Here is a 25,430-nt window from a genome sequence, read left to right as displayed (position 1 = left end):
TCTCTCTATCTCACATACACACACATGCACGCGCACACACACACACACACACACACACACACACACACACACACACACACACACACACACACACACACACACACACAGGCGGTATTATTAATGTATTTATTAGTTATTAATCTATTTGATTAATTTGATTAATTTCACAAATTGGTGTTGTTGCTGTTGTGGTTGTTGTTGTTGTGGTTGTTGTTGTTGTTGTTGTGACTTGGTCCTCGCCGGCTCCGGTCCTCCGGGCCGCCGTACCGAACGGCTGCCGACTGCCTGATCCAGATTATAGGTCAGCCGTCCGCCCTAAGTCTTCCCTGGGAGCAGAGGCAGCGCTGTGTGTGTGTGTGTGTGTGTGTGTGTGTGTGTGTGTGTGCGCGCGCCATGCCCGCAGCGAGCCGCCCGCCACCAGACAGCGGGGGTCCAGGACCGGGCCGCGGGGAGACATGGCCCTCCGCCGATGGGCCCTGCTGGTCTGCCGGCGCCGCCCCACCCCCACCGCCGTCCTGGGGGCGCTGGGGGTCGCCGCGCTCCTCGCTGTGCTGCCGCTACGACCGTCCAGGTAAACAAGCTGGGGCTGGGGTCGGGCTGCCCTGTCGGCGGGACCCTGTCGACTGTGTGCAGGAGGAACGAGGAGATTGCTGCCCTGCCTGGTTTCTAAAACCACGATCTGCTACATAGATAGAAAGCAGAACTGTCGGTTGCATCTCAACTCAACGGTGTTCTGAGTGCATTTGATAGGCGGGAGAGAGGGAGAGAGAGAGGGAGGGAGGGAGGGAGGGAAGGAGAGAGGGAGGGAGGGAGGGAAGGAGAGAGGTAGGGAACTGGTATGGTGGGGGACGGGTTAGGGGTTAGGGAGGGTTAGGACCTATAGGGATGGAGGAGAGATGTGATGTGGGTGGGTTGGCTCAGATCAGACACCACACTTCACATCAGCATTGTGGAGATAAACGTGATGCAACGGGCAGATCCTGGGAGCTGTCCTATAATAATGCTTTATTCATGTTTAATTCCTTAAAGGTTGGGCAATTTTTGCAAAATTACTTGAAATCCTTTGAAAACCCACTTACTGCCACTGCGTTAAAAGTACTGACATGAAAATTAAACAAGTCAATCATCTGTGGAACGGGCAGGGCTTGAAAAACTCCAGCCAATGATTTCCAGACCCACCCAGTGGCATTGGAAAGTAAGTACGTCAATCAATCGGTCGTACTGCACTCCCCCTCCCCCGCTCCCCGCGCGTGACCCCTTCGTGCACATACTCAAAGCTCGTGACCCAGAGCAAACTTCTGTTTGTTGTTATCCTGCGGTAGCTACTGGAGCTAGCTTACTAGCTAATGGCGCGCTCTCGCGCATCTGTGTTCTCGCTCGTGCATGATTGCGCCGCACATCCATGTACTTGGAATGGGTGGAGTCAGAGTCAGCGTTAAAGGAGAAGGAGCAGGACCATTTGAGTTGTGTATTTTCAAAATCTGCTGGCGTTTCGTAAATCCCATACCCAACCTTTAACCTTCCTTATCTCCAAAGCCGTTCCTGGAGAATAACATCAGGGGAGGTGAGAGAGGAGCGGCCCGGCGAGGAGCCAATCAGAAGGGGCTCCCCGGTGGACCTGGGCTCTGATTGGCCAAGGAACACCACCCAGCAGACCCGGGTCACCTCCCCTCCCGTCGTGTTCATCAAAACCACCAAGACGGGCGCGGGCACGGTGCAGAACCTGCTGTTCCGCCTCGGGGAGAGAGAGGGCGCCACCTTCGCCTTCCCTCGCGACAGCTTCACGTTCAGATACCCTCACAAGTACCTAGCAGTCTGTATCTCTCTCTCTCCCTCCCTCCCTCTCCCTCTCCCTCTCCCTCTCCCTCTCTCTCTCTCTCACATTAAAAGTCCGCTCTAAACCCCTCCTCTCGCTGCAGGTTCCGGGCGGACTTCGTGGAGGAGCTCCCTGAAGGCTCCTCCCAGTTCGACCTGCTGGTCAGCCCGCTGAGGCTCCACCTCCCCGCGCTCCGTCAGGTCATGCCCCCGGACGCCGTCTACGTCACCGTGATCCGCGACCCCGTGGCCACCTTCGAGTCCGTCTTCTCCACCCACGCCTCAGAGGTTCCCGCCTTCCGGCTGGCCCGGGCCGCCGCCGCCGCTAACGCCCCGCCCACCACGCCCCTGGAGCTCTTCCTGGAGACCCCGGAGCGCTTCTGGGACCCCGGTCGCCCCGGCAACGGCCTGGCCAGGAACCCCATGAGCTTCGACCTGGGGCTGGACTCGGTGGCGGGGGGGAACTCGTCGGCGTGGGAGGCGGAGCTCGCGGCGCTGGAGGCGGGGCTCCGGCTGGTGCTGATCGCGGAGCACCTGGACGAGTCGCTGGTGCTGCTGGGCGCCCTGTTGGGGCTGGAGGGGGAGGAGCTGGCCTCGGTCCGCCTCAACGCCCGCACCCTGAGCCACGTCACGCCGCTGGGGCCCCGGGCGCGGCGCCGCGCGCGGGTCTGGAACGCGGCCGACGCGCTGCTGTACGACCGCTTCCTGCGGCGGCTCTGGGAGCAGGCGGGGCGCTACGGGGCGGAGCGGCTTCGGGGGGAGGTGGCCCTGCTCAGGGCCTCCACCGAGAGGGTCCGGCGGCGGTGTGTGGCCCGGGGCGGCGTGGCCCCCGGGGGCCTGGAGGAGCTGCTGAGGCCCCGGCAGAGCCCCGGGGCCACGGTGCTGGGGTACCAGCTCAGGGCCGACCTCAGCCAGCAGGAGCTGGGCTTCTGCGTGAGGCTGGTGCTGCCGGAGAGGCAGTACCACGCGCACCTCTACTTCCAGCAGTACGGGAGGGACCTGAGGCCTAGCTCCACCTCTAACCCCACCCCCTCCTCTGTCAGTACGGGAGGGACCTGGGGTCGGCCTCCACCTCTAACCCCACCCCCAACTCCACCCGCCGCAGTACGGGAGGGACCTGAGGCCTAGCTCCACCTCTAACCCCAGCCCCACCTCCAACGGTACACCTTCAGCAGTACGGGAGAGACCTTAGGCCAGCCTCCACCTCTAACCCCACCTCTACCTCTACCCCCATCAGTACAGGAGGGACATGAGGCCGACCTCCAGCTGTACCTCCATCAGAAGAGACATGAGGCCCAGCCTCACCCCCAACCCCATCAGTCCAGGAAAGACATGAGACCCACCCCCACCTTCAACAGAAAGCTGTAGAACAAACTAATTTCACACATAATACAATTTCCTCTGATTACTTTGAGACACAGTGTTTTGTCTTTTCCTCTCATCCCTCTCGTGATCTAGTGGGGTAGGACTGGGTGTTTTTAGGTCTGCGTGTGCAGGTCATGTGGTCCGGGGAATCCTAGTCTCTAATCCACTTAACCGCGCAGGAGGCGAGCGTCACATGATAAGCAGAGCCACGGGGGGGGGGGGGGGGGGGGGGGTCATGGGGTTAAGTCGGAATGGAGAGAACGAGATCAAACATTCACAGGAAGCCTCAAACAGAAAGAAATTATTCTTGGGAGAGACGGTCAATCTCGTAAAGATGTCTTATTTATTTAAAGGCAAACAATAACACAAGAGCAAATAAAATATATAAAACTTGATGATATTTACATTAAAATCCTCTTCATTGTCAGATTTACATCGACTGCTATATTTATGCTTTCATAACATAATAATACAGCAATAAAAACTACTACAGTCTCCACCGGTTGGCACCGATTTGATCTCCAGGCTTCTCCAGAAGGACCTCCTCTTCACCGCTAGCTGCTCCCCCACTTCCTGCTCCTCCCCCACTTCCTGCCCCTCCTCCACTTCCTGTTCCTCCTCCACTTCCTGCTCCTCCTCCACTTCCTGCTCCACCTCCCGGTCTTCATGGAGGTCAGAGGAGCACAAACTCCTCCACGCAGCCGCTGCTGGGCGTCCTGGTCCGGGAGGGGGGGTCTGGGGGTTCCGAGGGGCCCCACGTCTCCTGACTGGGGCCCTCAGAGAAGATGAACATGGGGTACTTCTCACAAGAAGACAGAGCCTGGGAGGGAGAGGAGGAGGAGTACGTTAACTCTTCTTTTTTTAAACGGATTGCATTTATTCAGCGCTTTTCTAACCAGTGGCCACTCAGAGCGCTTTACAATACTGCCTCACATTCACCCATTCATGCACACACCGACGGCGGAGTCAACCGTGAAGGGAAACAGCCAGCTCGTCATGAGCAGTCATGGTGAGGCGTCTTGCTCAGGGACACCTCGGCACTCTGCTCCGAGGAGCCGGGGATCGACCTTACCAACAACCTTCTCTACCTCCTCAGCCACATATGAACGTTAAGCAGCCAAACAAAGGCCAGACTGAGGTCTGACCGGGACCAGGGACCCCCCCCCCCATACCGCATTGACGGCGGCGCACATGGAGCCAAAGTCCTTCTGCGTCTTGGCGTAGAAACCGAAGGTGCAGCTGGGGTCCATGCGGCTGAAGGACATCTTCCTGGGGTACTTACAGTGGAACGACTGGAGAAAACACGAGAAGAACACGGAGGGAGGGAGGGAGGGAGGGAGTGAGTGAGTGAGTGAGTGAGTGAGTGAGTGAGTGAGTGAGTGAGTGAGTGAGTGAGTGAGTGAGTGAGTGAGTGAGTGAGTGAGTGAGTGAGTGAGTGAGTGAGTGAGTGAGTGAGTGAGTGAGTGAGTGAGTGAGTGAGTGAGTGAGTGAGTGAGTGAGTGAGTGAGTGAGTGAGTGAGTGAGTGAGTGAGTGAGTGAGTGAGTGAGTGAGTGAGTGAGTGAGTGAGTGAGTGAGTGAGTGAGTGAGTGAGTGAGTGAGTGAGTGAGTGAGTGAGTGAGTGAGTGAGTCTTTCAAAGTCTGCTTTCCTTGTCCCCTAATTTCAACCCACTCGAGGTATTTAACATCTTTATAAATTACATATTCATGCTCCAGGTTCCTCTCTGCGTAAAGATCATGCAGGAGACCAACACCAACCGAACATGAAAGAAGAAGTGAAAGTGGGCAACAAAGTGGAAGTGGGAGAGAAAGTGGAGACAGAAGCCAAAGTGAAAGGGAAACCAGGCCAGACGTCTTCGTACCTCCAGAGGAAAGTGCTCCTGCCTCACGTCCACGGTGGGCTGACAGTAGTGGGGGTCCAGATACAGCAGGTAGTCCCCTGGCATAAACAACGATAACACACCAAGAGTATCATGAATCAATGTCCTAGTAACAACTGTTTAAATCAATATATGAATGAATATTTATGAATATATAAATCCGTGACTGACCCTGGAATCCGATGAAGAACAGAGAATGCTTCGGTTTGCCTCCGATGATTCCCACGCAGCATTCCAGCATCAACAGCCTCTACAGAGGGGGATCCAGGAGGATGAGAAGGTGGTCTTCAAATAACAAACGGACTGTGCTGATCTCAGATCTGTACTGTCAGGGCAGGGGGCCTCTCATACTCATGAGAAACACTCATGAGACCATTTTGAATCGTTTCAAATTAAATTGAGTCCATGTTGTTCGGGACAGGGGAACTTCAGCTAGAATCCACATAGCCCCCCCCACCCCTCTTAAGTACTTAATGTATGTTGTACGTCCTGGCACTTAAAAATAGTACTAGCATCTTATCCTAGCTGTCTTTGTTGTATAGGGGAATGGGTTAACCTAACCTAGTGATAGTTAGTGCTTGGCACTTGGTTCTATGAACGTCCTTACTGTACCGACAGTGATACATTGTTGTTTCTCTTTCTTTTGACAAATGGACTTATTGTAAGTTGCTTTGGATAAAAAAACGTCTGCTAAACGCCCCGAATGTAAAGCGGCAGTTGTTTGGTCGGGTTTTTGCAGACCTTGACACAGGAGATGTAGGAGGGGTTGAGGTCCTGCCCCCCAAGGCGGACCGGGACCAGGACCAGCAGGGACTTCCAGGCCAGACCGGGGCTGCCCTGCAGAGAGCCGTCTCTGGGGAGGGGCTCCCGGCACAGCCGCCTCACGTCCTCCAGGTAGACTGGAGACCCAGAGGGAGGGGGCGACAGGGCAGGGGGCGTCGGGTGAGGAGCCAGCATGGAGGCCATGCAGGGGTGCGTTCAGATGTAAAGTGTGTGGGGTCGGGTGGGGGGGGGGGGGGGGGAGAAGGCCTGAACACAGACCAGTGTGGACGGACAGCGCCACTATTAATCAAACATAGTGTAATTATTATATAGTCTATATGGGGAATATTCCTAATTCAAGTTGCTTGTGAGCATCACCACAAGCTGCTGACGTCAGCAATGGGCTACATTTTAATTAGCATTGATGTCTCTTTGGGACGACTGCCGGTAGATTCAGTTTGCATACCATTAAACCAGAGTCAGCAACGTACCGTACTGGTAAAACCTGAAACTGCCAAACCCTACAGGTCTGTTTTTAGTAGAATTTGCACGGCTATACCTCTACAGTAGTTCTATAGAACTAGAACCGGGCTGTGTAGCTACAGGTCACTCACTGAATCCTAAACAGGCTCAATGGGAGGGTTAACCTTCTTACTGGTGCAGTCCTGAGCCACGTACACCGCCAGGTTTGGAACATCAGCTGCTGCCGTCACAGCCTTCCTGGAACACACACACACACACACACACACACACACACACACACACACACACACACACACACACACACACACACACACACACACACACACACACACACACACACACACACACACACACACACACACACACACACACAATATAGTCCTAGTTAGACTTTAGTACCTGGTTAGAAAGAATATAGTCCTAGTTAGACTTTAGTACCTGTTTAGAATATCGTCCTAGTTAGACTTTAGTACCTGGTTAGAATATAGTCCTATTTAGATTATAGTAGTTCATTAGACTATAGTACTTGGTTAACATGTAGAACTTGACACATAGTACTATAGTATTTAGTACGCAAGGTGGTAGGGCCGATCGATTATGGAAAAAAATCATAATCAAGATTATTTTGGTTAATATTGAAATCACGATTATTTTGAAACATGATGTATTTATTCAGCATGTCTCTCCCAAAAAAAAGAGAAAATGCTCAAATCTAAAATAATGTACAGATATGTATCCAGCTGTTCTGCACTTTCTATAAAACATTTAATGCAACAAAAAAATATATATAAATATATTTCGAAATTTGATTACCGGTACATTAGCTTTGTGATCGTTTGACACTAATATCGAAATCACAATCAAAATTGGATTAATCGCTCCGGTCCCGTCGCCCCTCACCGTAGGATGTGGGCCACGATGGAGGGTCCGTACCAGTCCCCCGCCCGCTTCCCCGAGCTGCGCCCCAGCTCCACCAGCCGGGGGACCCCGAAGGGCGCCGCGGGGTGGTCCCCGAACCACGACACCACCCGCCGGTGGCCCTCCTCCACCCGCACCGCCAGCTGGGGCTCTAGGCTCCGCCTCCTCGTCCAGGGAGCTCCTCCCCCTTCAGGGGTGGAGCGGAGGTCCAGGTCGTCACGGACCCCCCGGTAGCCCTGTGACCAGGTCCAGCCTGGGGGGGGGGGGGCACATACAGACACACACATGTTATAACAGGGTCCACCCTTACCCTAATTACTCTAATTGCCAGTCTGCTATTTAAAACCGAAAATGAACTACACTGTTAATTAATATTTCACTATTTATTCATTGGCTGCTCCTTGATCGTGTCGCCTAAACGGCAACCACTCGATTGGCTGCTACCGGGTGCGATAGGTTGATAACTCGTTGGCCGAATCCCTGATTGGCCGGCTCCCTGATTGGCCGTTACCTGGAGGCATCAGGTGACGCAGCAGGCTCTGGGCCAGCAGCATCTGTCCGGTTCGGAGGACACACCCCCAGCCGCTGTCGGAGGTCAGCGAGCAGCCGGCCAGCGGCGGGAACCCGCGGCGGTAGGTCAGCCAGAGCAGGGAAGAGAAGCTGCAGTGGAACTGCCGCCGGGCCCCTGAGGAGACACAAAGGAGAGGAGCTACAGACAGCAGGAGGAGCTACACACAGCAGAGAGGAGGAGCTACACCACCAAGGGGAGGAGCTACACCACTGAGGGGAGGTCCTACAGACAGCAGAGGGGAGGCGCTACAGACAGCAGAGGGGTGGAGCTACACCACTGAGAGCAGGCCCTACAGCACTGAGGGGGGGAGCTACAGACAGCAGAGGGGAGGAGCTACACCAGTGAGAGGAGGAGCTAGAGACAGCAGAGGAGGAGCTACAGCACTGAGAGGAGGAGCTACACAGCAGAGAGGAGGTTTTACACACAGCAGAGAGGAGGAGCTACACCCAGCAGAGGGGAGGAGCTAGAGTGGAACCACTGCCGGCCCCCTGGAGAGAGACACCTGATTGGTTGTTGAGCTGGAATAACTAAAAAGTTGTGAACTCCTACCTGATTGGTTGAGCTGGAAGCAGCGTCCCAGTATGGTCACTGGGGAACTTTGACTAAAGCGGGACTTCTGCTTTAGAGTCCAGCCTGAGTTGAATAAATCAGACCGATGGGTAGGATAATGAAAATAAAAACATAATTAACCATATGTGATGCCGTATATGTTGGAACAGTATTGCCTTTATATCTTGAGTGACAGCCGACCAGAGGCGGGCTCACAGACCGTATTTGAGACTGTTCCAGGCAGACACCAGCTTGGACTTCAGTTTGGGGGGCCGGCCTTCCTCCTGCTCTCCCCTCTGCTCCTCCTCCTCCTCTTCCTCCAGGTCCATGGTGACGCCCCGGGACCCCAGGGAGTCGGAGGAGACCAGGAGCCAGTCCTCGGTGGTCTCCTCATCTGGAGGGGGGCTGAGGTGACCGTGGACCTCACAGACCCCCCCACAGACCTCGGCAGAGGAGCAGCGATCCATAGCTGCGGAGGACATGGATACACATATTTTTAATTGCCATGGCAACACACTCCGAGATGCTGCGTAGTGTATGGTTACCATGGTAACACATAACCACAAAGCGCTGTCGAGTTATTGTGGACGCACAAAAAAAAACGTAGTTTCTCATTCGGGGGGACGGACCGTGATGGAAGTGAGACCGTGACGGAAGTCACGCTCTAAAATAATTAGACAATCACGCATGAAACAAACCAGGTGACCATCAACCTTATGACCCTTTTTCAAAGTTGTGTCGCAGAGTTGTACAGTGAAATAAAGAAATCAATGATGCAGAATAATTTCTTTGTGAATTCATTAGCGATGATCCAGACATCCTTCTTGAATTATTGTATTTTAAATTCCCAGAGAAAAGATGAGACAACTGAATACAAAATAAACCAATATCAAAAATATATATTTTTACAACCCTTACGTTACATGTCCTCCCTATACACTAGTGCCACCTGGAGCATGTCAAGTATGATTATATGCCTAATATCGACATGTATTCGACCTTTCTGCAGTAATCAGACGCAGGTATAAACTCTACCTTCGTTAGTGTACTCTCCGGTCATAACATCTCCCGATACTTCTCAAACCACCGACCACTTCCTCGTTGTTAACAGTTTAGCGTATTCCTGATCGACAGTACATTTAATCATTCAGGTGCAGATCGATAAGCGCCGTGTTGATGAGATGTGTCAGAAGAAGTGTCCGTCAGTGGAAGGTTCGACGGACCTATATGAAGCCATTGGAGCTGGAGGGGTGGGTGACTTCCTGTTTATTTAATGCCACACTGTGATTGGTTGATAGATGCCCAATCACGAACGGAAACACGCCTATAATGTTATTTTCAATCGATAGTATAATATTTAACTTCGCACAATTCGATCAAAAAACACGACATATTATTTAGAATAAATTCTGTTCATTGTTTCCCTGTCTACTTGGTTATGATTTTTTTTTAATTTTATTAAAACACATAACTAAAACGATGTTTACAAATGTATCTGTTAATGTAGGCTACTAATATTTGGATCCCAATAAACATTTAAATACAAATAAAATAAAAAATAAATAAAAAAACAAGACATGATGAACACAAACAATCGATCTCTGCTTTTATTATTATTTTCTGCATCAGTTTTCCACCAAACGGTACTGGAATCTGTTACAAGGTCATGAAGCGAGTTCAACAGTGAGGACAATTATGTGGTTATTATAATACAAAAAGAATAGGCTAACACTAACAGACGTACATGGACAGATACACATCCAAACCCTCATAGAACAACACAAATAAAAACACATGAATATCGGCAAAACGAATCTGGTCAGACAACGAAACAACTGGATTTCTGTGGCAAAGCAGTAATTCAACACACACACCAACACGTTGAAATAAATTAGGTCATCAATTAGAAAAAGTAAAAAAGAATAAATAGTTTTCAGACTTTCAGACATAAAGTGCAATTTTCTCATTCTCTCGCATGAATAAATTACTGGGCATTTAAAATATAAAATGCGTTTCCTCCGGTTCGATATGTTCAAAGCATCGTTAGATCACGTGGTCATGCTCCGGACTGCAAGAGTAAAGGTAAAAAAGCAAAGGAACAGTTCCGCGGGTATCGGGTATCGAGTCTGCGACGCGCACTAACACTAAAAAATAAAGCTAAACACTCACATCCTACTCGTTCTCGTGGTGTCATACTCCTCACAGTCCACCAGGTGGCAGCAGTCTAACACCAGGGGGAATCTTTACACGTCGTTTCAAGTCAAGCGCGTTCCGCAGGAGAAGATATGTGACGTCAAAACTAGGAAGCTGCTGGAAACCTAAATCCCGGCGTGCACGGCTGGCCTACCCCTGTACCACTGTAGCACTGGGGCACTGACTGCAGGGCACTGCGACTCACTAGGGCACTAGAGGATTGCATATCATCATTATAAACACCACTGTAAACAACAACACCACTACGACCCAATCACGTCTCTCCGCTGACTACGGCGTAAAATGCTACGGTTGCATAAACGCACAGGAGCGATAGAGACGGGAGGGGGGGGGCTAGCCTACGTACCTTCAGTGCGGTAGGTTCTTAGCGCGGGTCATGTGACAGAAGCCCCTTTACATCAAACACATACACACACGCACACACACACACACACACACACACACACTAAGGTATTCACGTGGACGGCTGGACTCTCATTGCACGATTCACAAACAGTTCGGTTACGTCTTAAACTGGAGAACTGCTCGCTCCGCTTATTGCAGGCCGCCAGACACAGCCCTTAAACACGAACAAAACAAACCCGTCACCTCGCCCCGTCGCCACGCCGACCGCAGCAAGCGGTTCTGTGCAAGAAACTAAAAATCGAGTTTTTCAGAAGACGAGCATGAAGTCGTTTTGAGCTTTTGGAACAAACAACCGCAGTGACCTTTGAGTGATGGAGATATCGGGTCAAATGGGCCTGAGTGACACCAGCTGGTTGGGGAACGATCGGGGAACTTCCACTTTCAGTTCCTCGTCCAGCTGGGGTTAGGAACCGAGGTTGCCCCAAATGGCGGCTGCGTGAATGAGGACCGTTTCCTCAGTGTTAAAGAGCTCTGCAGGTGTCTACTGTCCCCGTACGTCAGGGGTAATGCCCGGTGATGGTCAGGGTGCGGCCTCTTCGCGTGAAGGTTACGGTGAAGATGCTCCTAGGTGTTTCTTGTTTTTGGTGGTGGTCTGTCATCGAGGTGTTCACAGTGTTAACTATCGTAAGGTCTGTAGTATTCTCTCATTAAATATTGTTATTTTTTTTAGTTGATCATGTACAGTGCACTAAACATGCATTAAGACACACACTGCTCTCTAACTCTACACAACACACCGTGGTCCAAGGTACACACAGACACACAACACAGTTTGCACATATATCAGAACAGTGGTTGATGCACCTTAGGTATGTTTACTTTATAATTACGTAACTCTAGTGTTTGTTAAATCGTTTTCTTGGCGTGAAAGGTTTGCTTCATTCAACAGGGGGAGGAGTCTGCTAGTTTTTTGCCGAGTGGCGTTTGCTGTTTGCTGCTACAGTTTGTCTCTTCAGAGCGTAAAGGCGTCGACCGGAGGCCTGGGAGTCATCAGAGCGTCCCTCATCACGAGGAGGGCTTGGTGCCTCTCCCGGCCCCCCTCTCAGCCGGGGCCGAACCTGGGGCCCCCGGCTGGGCCCCGCGACGGCCTCCAGTCGAAGCCTCGGATTTTCCTGCGGCCGCGTCCCGCTTCTCCTCCCCGGCCCGGGGCCCGTCGCGACCCTTGGCCCCGGGGTCCTGCGAGGGCCCCTTCATGGGCCCCAGCGCGGTCTTGGCCACGCTGGTGAGCGTGGTGACGAAGCCGCCCCCCCCGCCGGGGGAGCCCGGGCGGGGCCGGGCGGAACACGGGGAGGCGGCGGCTGAGGAGGGGGACATGGGGTTCTCCTCCAGCACCTCCAGGCGGGCCCGCTCCTCCCGGGGCCCCTGGCAGCCCCTCTGGGGTTTGTGGGGCGGGGGGGCCGCGGCAGGGCGGGGGGGGGAGAGGCCCGGGGCCGCTGGTGCTTTGGCGACTTTGGCGGTTTTGTCCACGCCGCTCATCTCTCCTTTGACCTCCCCGTCCCACCCCCCCCGGGACGGGTCTGGGGGCGCGAGGATCCCGGACTTCTGGGCGGCCCCCGCCTTGTCTCTCCCGGCGACGCCTCCTCCCTTCTCCTCCGTCTTGTCCGGCGGTCTGGTCGCCGGCGGTCCGACCGCGCCCTTCACCCCCTCCCTCGGCGGCGGGTCGCCGGTCCCCAGAGGGGGTCTGGCCTGGATGGGTCTGGTCTCACTGGGGGTCTTGCTGGTTATGCCCCCCAGAGCGGGTGTACCCCCGGTGCCAGGTGTGCTGGCACCAGGTGAGCCGGCGCTGGGCCGCTTCTCTCCAGGAACGGCTTTGTCCGGGCCGGGCTGGGCCGGGCCGGGACCAGGTCTAGCCTCGGCTGGAGCGGCTGCACTCTTCGGTGGGCCGGCGGAGGGGGCCGACCTGAGCGCGTCCACGGCGGTGGTGGTCCTGGGCTCGGCCCTGAGGCTCGACGCCTTGGTCTGAGTCTCCGAGTCGGCCGTGCGTCCCTTCTTCTCCCTCTCCTTCTCCTTCTCCCTGGGGGGGGCGGGGGCCTCGCGGCTCAGCGGCGACTCCTGCCGGCCGTACCTCCTGGCGGGCCGCAGCCCGTCGCCCGGCTCCCCCACGGTGGGGGGGGAGGGGGTGGTGGAGGAGGAGCAGGAGGAGGGCGGGGAGGGGGGCGCGGGGCCGTTCTCCCCCTCCATCTCCAGCAGGCTCTGCAGGCTGTGCTCGCAGTGGAACGAGTCGCGGCGGTAGTCGCCGTGGGACACCTCCAGGCTGTGCTTCCTCAGGGTCACGCCCCCCGTCAGCGGGGAGGGCGAGGAGGAGGAGGAGGAGGAGGAGGCGTGGTGGGAGGAGGAGGAGGAGCCCCCCCCGGCGCCCCCTCCCCCGCCCAGCTTCTCGGCCGACTGGACGCGCTGCAGCAGCGGCGAGCGGGGGGGCTCGGCGCTCTTGGGGCGGGGCCGCGAGACGGGGGGCGAGGAGTGGAGCTTGGCGGGGAAGGCCTGGGTGGTGTTGGAGGAGCCGGGGGTGTGGCCGGCCAGCGGGGGGGGGGAGGAGGTGGTGGGGGAGGGCGTGTGGGCCAGCGGCGACAGCGGGATGTTGCCGGCCGACTTGCAGCGGGCCGAGCGGTACTGGCGGTGCAGCTTGGGGGAGAGGCCGTGCAGCGAGCTGGGACGCATGTGCTGCTGGGCGGCCGGGGAGTTGGGCGTGCTGGAGGCCGGGGTGCTGCTCTGGGAGGAGGGGCCTGGGGACCCCCACACAAGAGGTCAGCAGGAGCAACACCGGGTGCGATGTGTGTGTGTGTGTGTGTGTGTGCGTGTGTGTATTGTATTTGTAGTGGGCGTGAGTTTGTGTTTGAGCATGTACGTGTGCGTGCGTGCATGTGTGTGCGAGTGTCTTTGCATGGGTGTGTGTGCGTGGTTGTGTGTGTATGTGCATGTGCGCGTGCGTTTGTGTGTCTGTTGTGTATTTGTTTGTCTGTGTGTGTGCGTGCAGACAAACACGCACGTGTGTGAGTTGTCGACGTGCGAGTGTGTATTATATGTATGGGTGTGAGCATGCGTTTAGGCGTGTGTGTGGTCCTCACCGGGGTAGGGGGTCTCGGGGGCGGGCCGGTAGCCCTGTGTGGGGGAGCGGGCCGACAGGGCGTGGGTGGGGGAGGCGGGCAGGCTGTCCCCGCTGGACAGAGAGCGTGTCAGAGAGGACAGGCTGCGGCTGGTGTGGAGCAGGTTGGACTGCTTGGTGATCTTACGGAACAGGGAGGAGCGCTTCTTCCTGAGGGGGGGAGGAGACTGACAGCTTTAGACTGAGGAGGAGGAGGAGGGGAGGAGACTGACAGCTTTAGACTGAGGAGGAGGAGGAGACTGACAGCTTTAGACTGAGGAGGAGGAGGAGGGGAGGAGACTGACAGCTTTAGACTGAGGAGGAGGAGGAGACTGACAGCTTTAGACTGAGGAGGAGGAGGAGGAGGGGAGGAGACTGACAGCTTTAGACTGAGGAGGAGGAGGAGACTGACAGCTTTAGACTGAGGAGGAGGAGGGGAGGAGACTGACAGCTTTAGACTGAGGAGGAGGAGGAGACTGACAGCTTTAGACTGAGGAGGAGGAGGAGACTGACAGCTTTAGACTGAGGAGGAGGAGGAGACTGACAGCTTTAGACTGAGGAGGAGGAGGAGGAGACGGACAGCTTTAGACTGAGGAGGAGGAGGAGGGGAGGAGACTGACAGCTTTAGACTGAGGAGGAGGAGGAGACTGACAGCTTTAGACTGAGGAGGAGGAGGAGGGGAGGAGACTGACAGCTTTAGACTGAGGAGGAGGAGGAGACTGACAGCTTTAGACTGAGGAGGAGGAGGGGAGGAGACTGACAGCTTTAGACTGAGGAGAAGGAGGAGACTGACAGCTTTAGACTGAGGAGGAGGAGGGGAGGAGACTGACAGCTTTAGACTGAGGAGGAGGAGGGGAGGAGGAGGAGGAGGAGACTAACAGCATCAGACTGAGGAGGAGGGGAGGAGACTGACAGCTTTAGACTGAGGAGGAGGAGGAGGAGACTGACAGCTTTAGACTGAGGAGGAGGAGGAGGAGACTGACAGCTTTAGACTGAGGAGGAGGAGGAGACTGACAGCTTTAGACTGAGGAGGAGGAGGAGACTGACAGCTTTAGACTGAGGAGGAGGGGAGGAGGAGACTGACAGCTTTAGACTGAGGAGGAGGGGAGGAGGAGGAGGAGGAGGAGGAGGAGGAGGAGGAGGAGACTGACAGCATCAGACTGAGGAGGAGGAGGAGGAGACAAACACCATTACACTGAGGAGGAGGAGGAGGAGGAGGAGGAGGAGGAGGAGACTAACACCATTACACTGAGGAGGAGGAGGAGGAGGAGGAGGAGGAGGAGGAGGAGGAGGAGGAGGAGGAGGAGGAGAGTAGTATACATCCAAAGCATGCTTGTGTTATTCTTAGATGTGGATTATTATAGTGCAAAAGCATATTGTGGCTGGTCAAATATCAGAGTGACTGGTTAATGTTTGAATCCACCAGACACAGGCTGGTGCACCAAAGAGTTATCCTGCTCATGTAGAAAATAAAGAGGAAGAGCAGAACAAAAAACAGCTCTGAGAGTGAGAAAGAGAATAGTGAGCTTGTGTAACGTACTCCTGCCCCTCCTTGGGCCCGGTGCGCTTGTTGCGGCGCGCCATCTTGGACCTGTAGCTGGACTTGCGGGCGGGGCCCACCTTGATGGAGGTGTTCTCAAACGGGGTGGTGGTCACTGTCACCTTACTGCCACTCTGAGGAAACACACAGCACAGGCATGAGGACTGACAGACAGACAGGTAGACTGACAGACAGACCGACAGGTAGACAGACAGACAGATGAATAGACAGGTAGTCTGAGTGACAGACCAACATAAAGACAGATAGACAGACAGAAAGACTGTCAAACAGATGGATAGACAGGTAGTCAGACAGACAGACAGGTGGTCAGACAGAGAGACAGGTGGTCAGACAGAGAGACAGGTGGTCAGACAGAGAGAGAGGGGGTCAGACAGACAGGTGGTCAGACAGAGAGACAGGTGGTCAGACAGAGAGACAGGTGGTCAGACAGAGAGACAGGCGGTCAGACAGACAGACAGGTGGTCACACAGACAGGTGGTCAGACAGAGAGACAGGAGGTCAGACAGACAGAAAGGTGGTCGGACAGAGAGAGAGGGGGTCAGACAGACAGGTGGTCAGACAGACAGACAGGTGGTCACACAGACAGGTGGTGAGACAGGTACCTTGAGTATGAGCTCCACCACCTCTGTGTGGACCAAACCGTGGACCGACTCCCCGTTGACGTGAGTGATGAGGTCACCGGCACTAAGCCCCGCCTCCTGGGCTGGCCCTCCTTCCTCTATGTGCTGATTGGTTGAAAAAATTTAATCTGCAGTTAACATTCTGGTGGTGACAATTTATTTATCAATTGAATTGACTAATTACAGCAAGAGTGAGAGAGTTGTACTTTCAGATATCGTAAATAGTAGTATTATTTATATCCTGTATTTTTATTAGAGCTGTCAGTTAAACGCGTTATTAACGGCGTTAACGCAAACCAATTTTAACGGCGTTAATTTTTTTAACGCGCGATTAACGCAAATTAGTATTTTAAAAAATATATATATATCTATATTTTTTTTTTTTTTTTGGGCTGAAAACAAAGAAGCAGTAGCCTGACTGCTATGTTGAAGGCATATCTTTGTATGTTCATCGTTTAATTGCATTATAGGTTTTTTTTGTACCGTCCTGTTTTTATCAGTATATGCCAATGTTGTTATCAATAAAAAAACATCTGCACAAGGCAAGCCGATGCACTTCTCCATGTTGATAAGAGCATTAAAATGAGAAAAATTAATGGGACAAAGAATTCAAGGGATATTTAGCATAGAAAAAAAAATTATGATTAATCGCGATTTATCGTGAGTTAACTATGGCATTAATGCGATTAATCGTGATTAAATATTTTAATCGCTTGACAGCCCTAATTTTTATCCTTACAAGCATAGAACCTAGTTTTTCCACCATAGCCTTATAGAGGCATAACCAAATATGACCATATTAGGCATAACCACATAAGATAGTATATGGGTGTGATCCATTAGTACGCCCATTTCCGGTCCTAACACACCAACCCTTATATGGGCGCAACCCGGTCCCAGCACAAATGGGGGCGGAGCTCACCCAGACCATGTGGTGCACGCTGTACACGTCGCTGTCGCCCATGTAGACGCGGATGGCGCGCAGCGTGAAGCCGTACTTCTTCCCCGAGCGGTGGATGGTGATGGGGGAGCGCAGGGCGCTGACCGTGGGCGAGTAGTCCCGGCTGGGGGAGGAGTCCCGCGACGAGGGGTTGGACGACACGGAGCGCGGGGACATGGGGGAGGCCAGGGGGGAGGTCCCGTGCTGCTCCACTGGAGAGGGTGGGGGGGAGAGGAGGAGGAGGAGAGAGAGGAAGGGCTGGGTTAGAGCTCTGGGGCTGTGGCCATAACGCTTCTCAACCAAACTTGCACTTCACACTTGTACTTCACTTGTATTCCCGTTCACGTGAGAGAGCTTGACATTCTGTTGCTCCAGTGTTGATAGGATGATGCTAAATGGGCAGCAGTTTAGGGCAGCATGTGGATCAGGAGGGTTGTCTGACCTCCGAAAGGTTGCTAGTTCGATCCCAGGCTCCTCTGAGCCAAATGCTGAGGTGTCCCTGAGCAAGGCACTGTGTCCCTGACCCTCACTGCGCCTGATGAGCTGGCTGTCCCGGTTTGACCCGGCGGGCGTTGTCTGAATGTGTCTGAATGTGTCTGAATGTGTGGCAGTAATTGTGGCCCTGCAGATCTGGACAGAGCTATATAAATGCCATATAAACCATTATGGAGCTACAGTGGTGTGTTACTTCCCACTATACTATACTGGCACGGCTCGGTACAGTTCGGCCGCCCAAAGTGCCAATGGGAAAAGACAGACGTGTTGAACCAAAGATTTCACGACTTGTGTACCTGTGAATACAGATGAGTGAGCGCTTGTGTGTGTACCTGTGTGTGTGTGTGTGTATGCCTGTGTATGTGTGTGAGTGTGTGTATGCCTGTGTATGTGTGTGCGTGCACCTGCAGGGATGATGACGGACAGCGCGGTGGCGGACGCCGACTTGATGACCTTGGCCCCGGGCCGCGGGCTGAGCTTGTCCCCGTCGACCGACAGCTGCTGGTGGCGGACCCTCCTGAGGACCAGATCGCTGGTGGCCCCGCCCCGGGCCCCTGACCCCCCCGCCGGGGCCTCGGGGGCCCCCGGGGCCGCAGCGCCGCTGGGGGCGGAGCCATCGGCCGGCCGCAGGAGCTTGTCTGGGGGAGAGAGAGAGAGAGAGAGAGAGAGACAACAAGAATGGGTGAAGGATGACAAATACAAAATGGCAGCTCAATACTAACTAAATCCGACACCAAGCACCAGAGAAGAGTTGGAAAGAGACCCGAGGAATACAGGAAGCAGGGAGAGAGACGAGGATGGTGACGGGGAGGGTGCAACAACGAGATATATGACATGCCCTGTGACCACACACACAATCAGCTTCAACATCCCTACGCAGTGGCTCCTCTCCTGTGCAGCTGTCTCCCCCCTCTCTCCCTACCTGTCGCTCCTCCCTCCTTGGCGCTGCTCCTCAGGTCCCCATGGCTGCAGGAGGAGGGGGCCCCCTCCAGCGAGGCCCCCCTGGTCTTCATCTGCTGCGTCCGGCCGCCCAGCGTCGTCTCGCCGTCGCCCTCCAGTGGCGAGGCGAAGCGGTGCGTGTCCATCAGCGCCGAGAAGCGGCGGCGGGCGCGGGCGGACGGCGGGCTGGAGTCGCTGTCGGGGAAGGAGACCTCGGAGCACGACAGCCGCTTCCTGGGTCACATGACACACCGAGGGGCGGGGTTAACTGTCAGTCGTACAGAGGTTTGATTGGTTAATATGAGAGGGACTGTCACACATGGAATGGGTATGACACTACTGTTACGATTCAGTCATTAAGCACGACTTGATGTGAACACAATAAATGAACACATGAATACATGAACACATGAAGACATGAACATATGTAGCCATGAACATATGAATGCATGATTAAATGAACAATGCATGAAGACATGAACACACAAAGACATGCATGCATGAAGACATGAAGACATGAAACCATGAACACATGAATACATGAAGACATGAATACATTCAGCAAGGTGCATCGTGCTGAAAGGTACCTAAAGGTTGGGTGTGGAGGTCGGGGGTGGAACCTAGCACCTTCCTCCATCAGTAGGGAGTCAAACAGTCTAACCAACACTTGATCCACCATGACCCCCACGACACCCCCCCTCAGTCCTGCCACAGGACCGGGAAAACACCCCCACAAGCTTCCGGGGGGGTTCCCACTCCTGCTGAGACAGCTGCTCCTGCTGATAATTGTCCGTTACCGGCTGGTTGCTCAGAGATTGGTGCTCACATGCGTCATGAAACATGATTTACTGAAGTGCCCAGCGAGGAAAATAATTGCAATGAAATCCTCGTTAAGGAGACTTTTATCCAGAGAGCCAGACCAGACCAACTCCTGCTTAACGTGGCCAGACCAGCCATGTTAAAGGTGCCATGGCATGAAAATCTCACTTGATGAGGTTTTCTAACATAAATATGAGTTCCCCTAGCCTGCCTATGGTCCCCCAGTGGCTAAAACTTGCGTTCGGTGCAAAACGAGCACTAGGTGTTCTGCTCGCCTTTAAAAAAACGGAGGCTCAAGCGCGCTGATTTGGAATGTGGTTTCATATGTCGTCACATAGCATCTAGGCTCCTCCCCTTACTCTGCCTGGCCCGCCCAGAGAATTTGGCCTGCCAAAGAGACACGACCGTGTGAGCGCCACATGTGTGTGTGTGATGACGTGTGTCCCGATAGGACTCACTATGTTGATGCACCTAGCCGTTCCAGAATCACTCCAGAATCATGCTGTGACACCATGCTGTCAACAAGGTCACCATATATATAGGTGTGCTTACATATATCTTACGATAAAGTGAATTGCTTGCTTTATAATTTCTTGTGTGCTTACATATATCTTAAGATAAGGTAAATTGGTTACCTTATAACTTCTTGTGTGCTTAAATATATCCTAAGATAAGGTAAATTGGTTACCTTATAACTTCTTGTGTACCTCTTATATCTTTGAGAAAGTAAATTGTTTACTTTAGATATTCTTATGTGTTAAAATTGTGTGCCTTAAAATGTCTTACCATAGAGCCAACTGGCTACATTATATACCCTTTTTATGTAGTAAATTGAATGCTTAAACATATCTCCTTGTGGAGGAACATTGGAGGAATACAAAGAACATGTGTCCCTTTAGACCCCATGATGTATGAACACTCGGCGCATGATAGCATGTACACAACTTCAAGCTTCTTGTGTTGCCCCTCGGGCAAAATAAGGGAAACTCTGGAACGTTTATCAAAAGATCTTTTGTTATCAGGAGAGTAAAACAGGGAAATCTGCAGAGAAAGCTCACTCTGTCTTTTTGGTTCTTCTGCTGTTGGTGTGGTGTCGTGTGCTCTGCTCTGCCCTGCTCTTCTGCTTCCAAAAAACTGTGGCCTTCATAGCAATAGATTTTCATCTTAGGGACTCTGACACCGTAGCGCTCGGTTCAGACTCTATTTTCTTTTTAGTTTAGATTTAGAAATCACCTGAGAGTACGTTGGTAACTCAGTTTTAGAAATCCAGCCTTGGGCTCCACCCGAGAGGACGTTGGTACTTAGAAATCCAGCCTCAAGAGCCTCTTGAGAGAAAGTTGGTACTTTTAATAGGAATCTTCTATAGCACTAGCTTAGTCTCAAGCGTGATTAACTCAACAAAGGCAACTCTCGGGGTCGTGCGGTGTACTGGGGCACGAGAGTTGCGTCAACGTTAAAACCTGGGCTCCACTTGGGAAACGTTGTTAAAAACCTTAGTTCTAGAAACCCAACCTTGGCTCCACCCGAGATAAACGTTGGTACCTAGACTTAGAAACCCAACCTTGGGATCCACCCGAGATAAACGTTGGTACCTACTTTTAATAGGCCATTTTTCATCTATATTCTTCTTCTTTTACTGTCTTTTCTTTTCAAATCTATACTCAGTTGTAAAAGTTATTGTGTTTATTGGACCTAAGAATAAATCTACCTGACTACATTTGTAGTAGGTAAACTCAATCGTTTGAGTCCTTTTCCCTGTCGACTCCTCGACACAGGCAAAGCCGAACGACGCGCTCTCCCAGCTGATCCCCTCACGGTGAGTGGCGCATTGTACAGGCAATGGTTGATTGTGACTGACGTGTATAGGGGGTGACAAGGCAAAAAGATACATCATCATTTCGTATTAACTATTATTATTTCGAGAGACTTTGGTCCCGCTAAACGGACAGGTCTGAATTCGTATTAGAGTAACTGTTGTGAAGGGACTTAACAGAGTGACCTGGGTCGGACCGGATTAAGACTGAGCCGAGCCGGACCGAGCACCTCCGTGAAACCGACGATTCACGGAAACAAGCGGGCTCGACCTAGGTTGGTCCCGGGGAGCGTACGTGCGACACCCAGACTCACACACACAAAACACACCCCTGCGGAGCGGTGTGTGTGTGTCGTACGCGATCGTTCCCATAAATCACCGCGAGTGCGGTGCCAACACTCGACAGTGAATACACACACTGTAACGCAAGTGTTTCTTGTCGGTTCTTTGACGTCTCTTGTATTTCCACAACAAGACTGTAGTGGGGGTTATCTCAGCCATGGTTGAGAAGGAATCGGGGGAAAGGAACTTTGGCTTTGACTCCGTGAAGTACATGAACTGCGACATGCCGCCGGTTGCCGCGAGGCACCACCGCTGCGAGGCACCACTGCTACCTGGCACCACCGCCCGGCAGCGGGCAGCCGGCAGCAGGCAGCGTGCGGTTCAGTCTACTTCAGATTGATGTGAAGGAGGAAGAACCAGAGACGTCGGAGAACCCGACGAAGTCGTTCGTGATTCATAATATCGTCTGGAGGCGCACACAGCTTTTGGCCGTGATAATATGTATTATATGATATAGATATCTATGTAGGCTATTATATGATATTACTTAGATATAGAGCTCCAGGACTGTAACGCAAGTGTTGTACACTTCCTTTTTATTTGGATAACCGTTCTGCTTTTGGTGTTATGGCGCATAACACGTCGGACTCTCGTCTCTGGTATTTCTACAACGAGACTCGTAGTGGGGGTTATCCCAGCCATGGTTGAGAATTAATTGGGGGAAAGGAACTTTGGCTTTGACTCCCTCAATAACATGAACCACGACATGGAGGAAAAAGGGATTGTTGGCCGCGAATGTCTCCCGCTTGAGCCCCACTTCCTGCTGCCAAGGGACCACTGCCTCGGCGCTGCAGGAGGCAGAGGTGCCTACCTAAGCACTGCCCGGCAACAATCCCTTTCTCCTCCATGTCGCGGTTTAGTCCACTTCAGATTGATGTGGACGTGGAAGAACCAGGAACGTCGGAGAACCCAACACGTCATCGGCTCACACAGCTTTTGGACGTGATAATAAATATTTTATATGATATAGATATCTATGTATATGATAATATTTAGATATAGAGCTCCAGGACTCCCGTGTCTTCTAGAATATTTACAGAACACGGCTAAAGGCTGTGTGCGCCTCGCCATTGCGATACATCCACTGTAAACAGAGCGCATGGTACCGTGGCTGCAAGCTGCTCAGGGCCACACCCCCACCCTCCTCCTTGACCCACCTCGCTCCTCCTCATTTGCATTATAGCTACAGACACCAAAACAGCGCATTTGGGGGAAGCTCAATGTGCGACTGGCTCGGAGTGGCTGTAACTCTGCACCACGGCTGAATTTCGGGGACGTCTTTGAATACTGTGTTAGTGGCCCACTAATACCTACATTAAAGAATACATAAAATAGCATGTCATGGCACCTTTAAGCAGGAGCAGGGTTCGAGTTAGGTGGGAGCCAGTGGGAGCTGAGCTCCCATAGAGAGAGGTCTGGCTCCCATGAAAGCAGCAAACTAAAATAGCTGTGGGGGTCTCTGAAAATACAGCAGCATAATATTGTCATTACATATAAAGCTAATTTCCCTTCCACATACAGAGTAATATTGACGTTAAGTAAGGGATAATAGAACGCTGGTCATTATCTGGAAAATCAGCCCAGACAGGGCGAACCGGACACCGACGGAAACGGAGGTGTCTTGCTTCGGAGGTGTCTTGGCCGGTACGGTCCCCCCCCCCCCCGGCAATAACCTTTAAGAGACCCCCACAGAGATGGAATCATAACTCGAACCCTGAGCAGGAGTTAAGGTGCTAGGAGGCAAGGGATCAAGGATTCTTCACGCCCCTCTCAGAACTGATAACCATGCACTTTGTCACAGTATTCCCCTTCAGGCGGGCTCCACTCACATCTCTGGTGAGCCGGTCCTCCAGGTCTTCTCCCTGAGCGTCAGGCTGCCCAGGCTCTCCCTCTTGGCCATGCGCTCCTCTCGCGGGACCTTCTGCTCGCGGCGGGTCACCACCGAGGGCTTGTGCTCCAGCTGGGACAGGTGCTCCATGCTGCTGTACACCTGCAGGACCAGACCAGGGTCATGTTACAGGGCAGAACCCGCAGACCAGGACATTATGACGGGCAGAACACGTTAATGGAACGCAGGGTGGTAGAACCGGTACCTTGCTGAAGCGCGGGGAGCAGGAGGAGAAGCGGTGCATCTCCACCGGCTCGTCGTCGTTGGTGTCGTCCTCGTCGTAGGAGTGCACGTGGTGGTAGCGCTCGGAGCGGGCTGGGGACGCACACAGAGGCACGCACACACACATACGCACACACACACACACACACACACACAGGGAGGCACACACACACACACACACGGATACACACACACACACACACAGGGAGGCACACACACGGATACACACACACACACACACACACAGGGAGGCACACACACACACACACACACACACACACACACAGAGACAGACACACACACATACACACACACACATATACCCCCACACAATCACACATAGACACACACACACACACATACGTTGAACAAACCCCTCATGGACTTCATGACCAGTGTATCACCATCAGAATGTCATTTATAGTAACCCAGTAGGTCCATCTACGAGCGCCCCAGTGGCAGACTCGTGGTACTGCAGGGGGACCTACTGTCGAAGTAGCTGGTGTCCTCCTCCGACTCCAGGTTAGGGATGAACTCGGCCTTCTGCCTCAGCAGGCTGTTCCAGTCCACCTCCAGGAAGAACGAGTGCTGCTTCACCTCGAAGGCGCCACCTACAGGACGGGAGGGGGACGACAGAGAGACAAGGGGATATCATGAGATCAGTGGTGGATCCAGATGAGTAGCTGTTCTTTTGTTGCTTTGGAGTTTTTCTAGATTTGTAGTTTCTAGCTAGATATTTGTAGACGTTATTTGTAGTTTTTAGTCGTTTTTGTTCTTAGATATATATTACAGAAGCTAGTAGGTGGTTGGTCTAGATCTCTAGATTGTTCCAGAATAGTGGGTGGTTCTTTTTCTCTGGATTGTTCCAGAACGGCGGTCGTTCTTCCAGAGTGCCCCAGCCCAAGCGGTGTACTACCTGTGCCCAGGCGGGCCAGCGGGTTGGTCTGCAGCAGGGTGGAGATGAGGTGCTGGGCGTCAGCGGGGAGCGCCTCCTCTCCCTCCGGCCACATGATGTCGTCTGCACCAGGGAGGACCAGCGTCACACACACCCCCATGGAAGACAAGATGGCACGAACACCCCCAGGGAACAGAGGAACACGTTAAGGAGGGAGAACGGACAGACACCAGCAGATCGCTGGCGTAGATCGGAAGAAGTACGTTCTTCAGAGCAGTTTGAGATTTCTAGGAGTTCAGAAGAAAGGATCCCTAACGAGATTTCGAGTTGTTCTTCCGAACAACTCGAAATCTCGGACCTCTTCCTATACTACTCGATTCCGAACTCTTCTCATTCTACTACTATTCCGAACTATTCTACATCTCAAACTGCTCGGAAGAACAGACCTCTTCCGTTCTTCCATTCTTCCGTCCAATCCGATCAATCGCAATTCATAATTTCGAGGCAGTTTGAGATTTCGAATAGTTCGGAACAACTTGGAACTTTGAGCAATTCCTAACTTCGGAACTACTCAAAATCATAAATCGGGATTGACTGATTGAATTTCGGGGAATAACTGCTGGACACTCTTAGATGTGTCCGGGTACATCGAGACTGGAGGCGTGTCAGCGTCCCGGTCCTCACCTGTGATGACCTGTCCGAACAGCTCCTCCGGTGTGTCTCCGAAGAAGGGCACGCAGCCCACCAAGAACTCGTACAGGATGATGCCCATGGCCCACCAGTCCACAGGCTTACCATAGCCCTGCCTCAGGATGACCTCCGGGGCGATGTACTCTGGGGTCCCGCACACCTTG

At 53.0% G+C, this 25,430-nt stretch overlaps 3 protein-coding genes across 6 annotated transcripts in view; 1 reads left to right on the top strand and 2 right to left on the bottom strand.

The window, feature by feature from the left end:
* Window positions 1–197: 197 nt before the first annotated feature.
* LOC132451718 (galactose-3-O-sulfotransferase 2) lies at window positions 198–3,613 on the top strand. Of its 2 annotated transcripts, none has more exons than XM_060044338.1 (4): window positions 198–571; window positions 1,537–1,803; window positions 1,920–2,887; window positions 3,020–3,613. In XM_060044338.1, the coding sequence occupies exons 1-4, from the start codon at window positions 456–458 to the stop codon at window positions 3,181–3,183; spliced, it is 1,515 nt and encodes a 504-aa protein (XP_059900321.1). In that variant the 5' UTR covers window positions 198–455; the 3' UTR covers window positions 3,184–3,613. The 2 variants fall into 2 exon arrangements, with proteins under 2 accessions (XP_059900321.1, XP_059900328.1); XM_060044345.1 differs by having other exon boundaries at window positions 1,920–2,831; window positions 2,888–3,155.
* Window positions 3,505–9,610, bottom strand: LOC132451731 (cysteine protease atg4da-like). The gene is made up of 11 exons (XM_060044358.1): window positions 9,377–9,610; window positions 8,562–8,810; window positions 8,342–8,425; window positions 7,733–7,906; window positions 7,204–7,474; window positions 6,476–6,540; window positions 5,800–5,957; window positions 5,230–5,308; window positions 5,041–5,117; window positions 4,353–4,472; window positions 3,505–4,000 (listed from the first exon to the last, which is right to left on the bottom strand). The coding sequence occupies exons 1-11, from the start codon at window positions 9,399–9,401 to the stop codon at window positions 3,854–3,856; spliced, it is 1,449 nt and encodes a 482-aa protein (XP_059900341.1). The 5' UTR covers window positions 9,402–9,610; the 3' UTR covers window positions 3,505–3,853.
* A 320-nt stretch (window positions 9,611–9,930) lies between these two features.
* LOC132451816 (microtubule-associated serine/threonine-protein kinase 1-like) overlaps window positions 9,931–25,430 on the bottom strand; it is a 75,181-nt gene continuing 59,681 nt past the window's right edge. For all 3 annotated transcript variants that reach the window (XM_060044387.1, XM_060044388.1, XM_060044389.1), the window contains 12 exons: window positions 25,261–25,426; window positions 24,598–24,699; window positions 24,170–24,292; window positions 23,665–23,774; window positions 23,401–23,561; window positions 18,581–18,831; window positions 18,063–18,296; window positions 17,146–17,375; window positions 16,206–16,328; window positions 15,583–15,716; window positions 14,026–14,213; window positions 9,931–13,683 (listed from right to left, as the gene is read on the bottom strand). In XM_060044387.1, the coding sequence (XP_059900370.1) occupies window positions 11,966–13,683; window positions 14,026–14,213; window positions 15,583–15,716; window positions 16,206–16,328; window positions 17,146–17,375; window positions 18,063–18,296; window positions 18,581–18,831; window positions 23,401–23,561; window positions 23,665–23,774; window positions 24,170–24,292; window positions 24,598–24,699; window positions 25,261–25,426 (3,540 nt within the window). In that variant the 3' untranslated portion in view covers window positions 9,931–11,965. The remainder of the gene's footprint in view (window positions 13,684–14,025; window positions 14,214–15,582; window positions 15,717–16,205; window positions 16,329–17,145; window positions 17,376–18,062; window positions 18,297–18,580; window positions 18,832–23,400; window positions 23,562–23,664; window positions 23,775–24,169; window positions 24,293–24,597; window positions 24,700–25,260; window positions 25,427–25,430) is intronic.

The sequence above is a fragment of the Gadus macrocephalus genome, chromosome 2 (assembly GCF_031168955.1).
Source record: "Gadus macrocephalus chromosome 2, ASM3116895v1".
NCBI lineage: Eukaryota > Metazoa > Chordata > Actinopteri > Gadiformes > Gadidae > Gadus > Gadus macrocephalus.
This window is presented reverse-complemented; position numbering and strand designations above follow the sequence as displayed.

Excerpts from the sequence above, each read along its gene's own strand:
- LOC132451718 (XM_060044338.1), top strand. The coding sequence starts at position 456 with ATGGCCCTCCGCCGATGGGCCCTGCTGGTCTGCCGGCGCCGCCCCACC. Across the intron at positions 572-1,536 it reads CTGCCGCTACGACCGTCCAG|CCGTTCCTGGAGAATAACAT; the intron begins GTAAACAAGCTG and ends TTATCTCCAAAG. Across the intron at positions 1,804-1,919 it reads ACGTTCAGATACCCTCACAA|GTTCCGGGCGGACTTCGTGG; the intron begins GTACCTAGCAGT and ends CTCTCGCTGCAG.
- LOC132451731 (XM_060044358.1), bottom strand. The coding sequence starts at position 9,401 with ATGACCGGAGAGTACACTAACGAAG. Across the intron at positions 7,475-7,732 it reads GCGTCACCTGATGCCTCCAG|GCTGGACCTGGTCACAGGGC; the intron begins GTAACGGCCAAT and ends CCCCCCCCCCAG. Across the intron at positions 6,541-7,203 it reads ATCGTGGCCCACATCCTACG|GAAGGCTGTGACGGCAGCAG; the intron begins GTGAGGGGCGAC and ends TGTGTGTTCCAG.